This window comes from Triticum urartu, chromosome 7A (assembly GCF_056163025.1).
Source record: "Triticum urartu cultivar PI428250 chromosome 7A, HENAU_Tu73, whole genome shotgun sequence".
Taxonomy (NCBI): Eukaryota; Viridiplantae; Streptophyta; class Magnoliopsida; order Poales; family Poaceae; genus Triticum; species Triticum urartu.
Window position 1 is genome coordinate 185,143,978 of NC_141879.1, and position 6,080 is coordinate 185,150,057.

The 6,080-nt window shown below is 40.6% G+C and overlaps 1 protein-coding gene across 4 annotated transcripts; it reads left to right on the top strand.

Annotated features, from left to right (window-relative positions):
* Window positions 1-689: 689 nt before the first annotated feature.
* On the top strand, window positions 690-5,709 carry LOC125522630 (Methyltransferase family protein). 4 transcript variants are annotated; one of them, XM_048687674.2, is made up of 8 exons: window positions 690-1,144; window positions 2,040-2,144; window positions 3,321-3,529; window positions 3,607-3,695; window positions 3,933-4,035; window positions 4,119-4,261; window positions 4,570-4,703; window positions 5,059-5,709. In XM_048687674.2, exons 1-7 carry the CDS (start codon window positions 1,014-1,016, stop codon window positions 4,672-4,674), a joined length of 885 nt encoding a protein of 294 aa, XP_048543631.1. In that variant the 5' UTR covers window positions 690-1,013; the 3' UTR covers window positions 4,675-4,703; window positions 5,059-5,709. The 4 variants fall into 4 exon arrangements, 3 of the variants coding, with proteins under 3 accessions (XP_048543631.1, XP_048543629.1, XP_048543630.1); XR_007289859.2 differs by having other exon boundaries at window positions 691-1,144; window positions 2,035-2,144; window positions 4,570-4,727; XM_048687672.2 differs by having other exon boundaries at window positions 691-1,144; window positions 2,035-2,144.
* Window positions 5,710-6,080: the final 371 nt, after the last annotated feature.

The following is a 6,080-nucleotide window of genomic DNA, read 5'->3' on the forward strand; positions in this document are numbered from 1 at the left end:
GAACACATATGTACAAATTGTGCTTGTCTAAGTCTGAAATTGAAATTGAAAGCTGCTGGTAGAAAGGCAACATCCGAACAGTTAGGGCATCACCCCGGAAAAAGAAATGCAAACCGTCATCAATTGTCGAAACGCAAACCGTCACAAATGTGTGATGAAGTCGGCGATACATAAACCGTTGCAGCAACTCAGTAGCGGATACTGCAAACCAGTGATGAATTTGCCAACAGCCTTTATATCATAACAAATAAAAGTTAAAAAATATTACAAAGATAAGTTTATATGAGCAATATCACATTTGGCCCTCCTTGACTCATTGGGCCGGATCCGCCGCTCCAGCAACACGCCATGTGATCTATTGGTGTGTCCGGTTTCTCGATCTAACGGTTACCAAAATGAGAAAATGGTATTCCTTTGATTTACAAGAATTTTGTTAGAATTGTATATTGTAGGATTCATTTAGAATTTTTATTTCTTCAAATCTCTTTGGTTTTTTTTTGCGAATAAAAATCTCTTTGGTTTGTAAGAATGGATTCATATTTCTATGTAGAATTTGTACTGATTCTTCACATTTCAAAAAAGAAAACTCAAACCTAATTAAAAGATTCATATCGTATAAACTAAATGACATTTTTTTTTCCTAGAATTAGATGCATGACATTTCATTTCATATGACCCTGAACGTTTCACCGGATATGTTCTCGACCTGAACCTACCGATCTACTCCACTTGCTCTGCCCCCCACCTCCGCCGCTCCTGCTCTCCAATCTTGGCCTCGCTGGCCGACGGCGCCGTTTCCTCGTTACCGCGCAGCCAGCCAGTTCTTTTCTCCCCTGCATCTCTTTAGTCCTCATCGCCGACCCAGCGCCGCCGCCCCCGATTGAGGCGAGTTCGGTCGCAGCGAAGAAAGACGGTGACTGCCATGGACGGGGGTGGTGAACTGGGGATCACCAAGAAAGAGGCGGAGGCCGAGTACCATTGCCACGACTTCGAGTGGGAGGACCTCCGGGCGGATGTGGAAGCCAACCCTTCCTTCTCCTACCACCTGTCCCCTTTCCCCACGACCACCGCCTCACCGCAGCCACCGTCATCGGAGGCCTGGAGAAGCTTCCACCGCCGCCACGCCTCCGGCAAGTTCTTCAAGGTTCCTTATTTCCCCTTCTCTCCTCGGCCCCTTGTGCGAAATACCTTCTTATTGTATTTCACCTATCAATTCGGTAGGAATATGAACTACTAGATCACATTGGTAGAGAATGTTCAGATTCATGGACTAGTGCAAGGTTGCATTTCTTTATCGGGCAAACGACTGCACTCCTTGGAGTTAAGCCGTGCAGCTAGACAAAGCACCATCAAAGTAACAGTGCATGTGTGCTCCACAAGGCGAGAGAAGGGAGACTAGATTACTTTCCTTCCCATTTTTTTCATGAGTGAAGACAGACTATAACTAAAGCGTCGAATGAGCAATTAGAATGAAACTATTTCCTGAGTAGCAGTGTTCGACACTCTCTACCATTATCACCAAATTCGCAAATACCAGAAGATTGTCCGTTTGTTCATTCTTATGGAATGGGAACTTTTACTAGGTGATAATGTATGAAGTGGCCATGTGGGTATACCAATATGTACACCAAGGACTCTCGTGTCAGCAGCATCTTGTTAGTATGGATCAAGACTAGCGATATTTATAGAGATACGGTGTTGCTATCTACAGCAGACTGAACTTAGGGGGATTGACAAAATACATCTTCGTTTAGCTTTGAAAAAATAATACGGTAGGTTTTTAACCACGGCTCTCATGTCGCAACCTGTGTGTTAGATGATCAATTTTGGTCTTGTGCATTTTTTTTTCATTTTCTGTTTTTTGTTTACCCATAAGCTTTGGAAAAATCAAATTAAAGTGTTATACATCACCTTATTGATTGCTAGGCAAATATGTATGTGAACTAATGTAGTAGGACTTTGAGTAGGAAGAACTGACGAGTTCATATCATTTGTTCCTGCAAATCAATTTAAGATCCCATCTCACTTTGTTAGGAAAGAAGGTATTTGCTGAAGGAATTTCCTGAACTGCTTAACAGCAAAGGATGTGCAAAGGTTTTAGAGGTTGGGTGTGGGAATGGAAGCACTGTTGTCCCCATTCTACGGTAATGTTCTCGGATCTGTAATTTCATTTCAGTAAAATCAATCTATTGCTAATAGGTTCTCTCAATGCAGAATATTTATTGTATCATATTGCAGTAGTCTTATAGCCGCAAGCCCGCTAGCTTTGAATGTGACCATTTATCAAGGCACATGCAAAGATCGTGAGGGACGACTTTGAGGAAGAGGGAGATCAAAGTGAAGATTCAGGAAAAACATAGTAGATTCAAGAGGAAGGAAGGGGATTGGGGATGCAATTGCAATATTAGTGGTTCAGTCCAATACAACACACCATATATAAATAAAGAAAAGTTGCAGTGGGGCTTTGTTCTACTGTATAGCTCAAAACAAAAATACAATACACCGCCCTTGGCTTATACTGGTAGTCACTGCCTATGGAGCTCGAGCCATCCTTCCAAATTGTCGTGGATAGATGCTAGCACATCCGCCCACTTAATCAGCTCATGTTTAGTATTTGGTCCAAATTCTTTGGACCTGAGTGCACTGAACAATGACTATATCCCTCTAGACATTGGTTTAGCTGCTCTGTTTGGCAATCAAATTGAGGTGGTTAACAGAGCCCATCTGCAATTGAGCAGCTACTCTGTTTGGCTATCTGATATTGAGACTTGTGGGTTGTGGCGTACGATGAACCTTTTACGCATTTTGAGGAATGCTCAGAAAATCATGCAGAGCTGTCAAAGAGTATGCTTAAGGGGTGAGCAGTTATTAATAAATGACCACCAAAATCACAAGATGTTTGTTAGGCAAGAGAGGCCTTTCGATGAAGTAAATAGTTACTACTGTCTAGGTCCGGATGAAACCAGCAGAGGCTGCAAGATGCCTGTGCATATATGATCCTGAAGCATAACATTTTTGCGCCGTTCTTTGTTTGCCCACGACCCATGGTGCTTGAACTCTTATTATTTAATACTTCGGTGTGCCAACCCTGGCAATTCCCTTCCCTTTAAGTTTATTGCATGCAATGCGGACCTTTGCTTTTCTTTTTGCAGTTTGCACGCTTACGGCACTGATCATATCTCTTTAAGGCATTTAGAGCAAAACACACGGATAGAATAAAGTTGCGAGTAGTCGTTGTTTCGTAGTCGATGAACATTTATTGTGAACACACAAGGACTATTGCTAATGATGATGACAGTCATAATGAACAATTTGTGCAGATGTAGTCCAAGCATCACTGTCTATGCTTGTGATTGTAGTGAAGACACTCTAGAGAAAGCAAATGAGATTGTGTGTAATACACAGGGGGTAGATGCCAAGGATAGGTTCCACCCTTTTTTGCTGGATGTTTCTAGAGAAAATTTTCCAGGTTGGTTGTTCTGCAAATGTTGTCAAAGTTCAGATGGAAAGGTTGTTGATCTCTCACCAGGTACTTTGTTTATATATTGTCTATTTCAAAGCAAAAAAATTGCATAATATTGAACTCATCTATGTCGCCCCTTCCAGATTCAAGTCATCTTTATGTAAGGGGGAAAAACTCAATCTCGCTGAAAGAAGATCAGTGTTGTGTTGGCGGCATAGATTTTATCACCATGGTTAGTGAATTTTGTTCTACCATCTATCATTCTCCCTCCCTTCAGCCAGAGCATCTGCATCAGCATTAGATTCAGCTCAGTTATACTTTTAAAATTGACATCATGGTGTGATCGGATTTCTATTTGCAGAAGTTATAATAAATATTATAATTTTGGATGTATTAAATGGGAAATCCAAACCCTCATATTGGTGCCCACATCTATACTTGGTTAATAATACTGTCTTTTCGTTGACAGATATTTACGTTGTCAGCCATACCCTTCAACACAATTTCAGCTACTCTAGAGCGTTGTGTGTCTGTTCTAAAACCAGGCGGCCTTGTTTTGTTCAGGGATTATGGTAACATCTCAGGCATGGTATTAACTTGTATAATTTACTTATAAACAATCCCTTCTTGACAAATCTTCTTGTTTCCATATTAGGCGTTTATGACATGACAATGCTTCGATTCTTGCCTCACCAAAGAGTGGGATTTCGGGAATATATGCGTGCTGATGGCACCTATTCGTATTTCTTCTCGTTGGACACTGTAAGAGAACTCTTTCATGCTGCTGGGCTACTAGAGGTAACTCTAAAATCTCAATGATTTAATATGGAAGGTTACTTTGAACAGTACTGAATCAGTTGCACCTGCATCAGGCACATCAAGATGTCCATGCACAGGACAGTTTTATCTAGTTGCCAATTTCATTTCATCTATTCGTTTTATCTTGTAGAGTCGTTGTATTCAGTTGTCTTCTAGATATCTGTTGTTAGGGACTGGCTATTGAAATAAACCATTATCACAAGGAATATATTAAGTTCCTATCTGTCCCTATATACCACCACAGCTTATATGACACTCACATGTATTTACTTATTATCTGTGTGCAGTTGGAGCTGGAATACTGCTGTGTCAGATCAGTGAATCGAAAGAATGGCAAGAACATGCAAAGGGTATGGGTGCATGGAAAATTTAAAAAACCCACAAGTCAATGACTTTGTGGTTCCTCGGATGTGCTTCTAATGTACGAATGCTCTGCCGCGAACATGTAAATTTGCGAATTTATATACATATGCTTTCACTTCTTGTCAATCATGGTTCCTTGATTTCTGCGGTGTGCTTCTAACGTAGAGATGGTATTTTCGGTAAAATAGCAATGTTTAATGAACGACAAATTTCTGCACCTAAATTTTGCACAGCAAGCATACCAATTTGCAAAATCAATTTTACTATACTAACCATGCATGTCATATATGTTGTGACAGCATCAATATATTTCTTTGTGTTACCGTCTTTTCTGATTTTATTAGTGGCAAATATCTGTATAGCAGTGATTATTTTGTTTCAACCATTGTCATTATATGCTTCTTTTATTGTAGAAACGTTGTGTTTCAACCACGACGCGTATGTGCTTCGGTCAATGTGTGCTGCTTCTTGGGTGGTTTCTTTTTCATCGACATTTCTATTAGACAGACATTATTTTGTTGCACCAGATTGCAGTCATATTGCCGAGGAGAATGCTACAATGCTGCAGAGTGCCTTTTGACCGGGAGCTTGCAGTGCATGTGAGATCTCCCATACTAATGTTGTAATTATGTTCTACTCCCTCCGTTTCTAAATATAAGTCTTTTTAATTATTTTAATATAGACTACATACGGATGTATATAGACATATTTTGAGTGTAGATTCACTCATTTTGCTCTGTATGCAATCCATATTAGGATGTACTCCCTTTGTAACCTACTTCCTCCGTTCCGAATTACTCGTCGCAAAAATGGATGTATCTAGATGTATTTTAGTTCAAGGTACATTTATTTCTGCGACGAGTAATTTGAAACGGAGGGAGTAATATAATAGTGTTTAGATCACTACATGTTTAGATCACTAAAGTAGTGATCCAAACACTCTCATATTAGTTTACGGAGGAAGTATTTGCTAGTGGATGGAAGCAAATTGGCAGCATGTACGCAGATGTTATATGCATATATCAAGCATTGCAGCATTTTACGCCGGTCACAAATTTCTATTAGATCGGAACAGAATTCAGTTGCTAGAACCTAGTCAGGCGCCCGCATGCCGACGCCATCCGTCTGCCGGCCAGTATTAAACACCTCTCCGCTCGGTTCATCAGTGTCCGCTGATTAGTCTCACTGGTCTGTGATGAATATGGTGTTTGATTTAAAGGTCGGCGTTGAAGATACCCGCATGTCATTTTCGTTGGCAATTTCTCTTCCAGCAAACGTTAAGCAGATATTCATGTCCTTTTTTATACGATCAAAAATTCTTCGGGGAAGAGACTGTACGTATGTTCTTCACGCTTAGCCCCTGTTTCGATGGTGCGTCTAGCATCACCGGAACACGTGTGATTGTATGTCTCCATGGATCTCGCAGGATTTGGTC

Coding starts and splice junctions, on each gene's coding strand:
- LOC125522630 (XM_048687672.2), top strand. CDS start 923: ATGGACGGGGGTGGTGAACTGGGGATCACCAAGAAAGAGGCGGAGGCC. Junction 2,145..3,320: donor ACTGTTGTCCCCATTCTACG/GTAATGTTCTCG, acceptor CAATTTGTGCAG/ATGTAGTCCAAGCATCACTG. Junction 4,036..4,118: donor TGTTTTGTTCAGGGATTATG/GTAACATCTCAG, acceptor TTTCCATATTAG/GCGTTTATGACATGACAATG.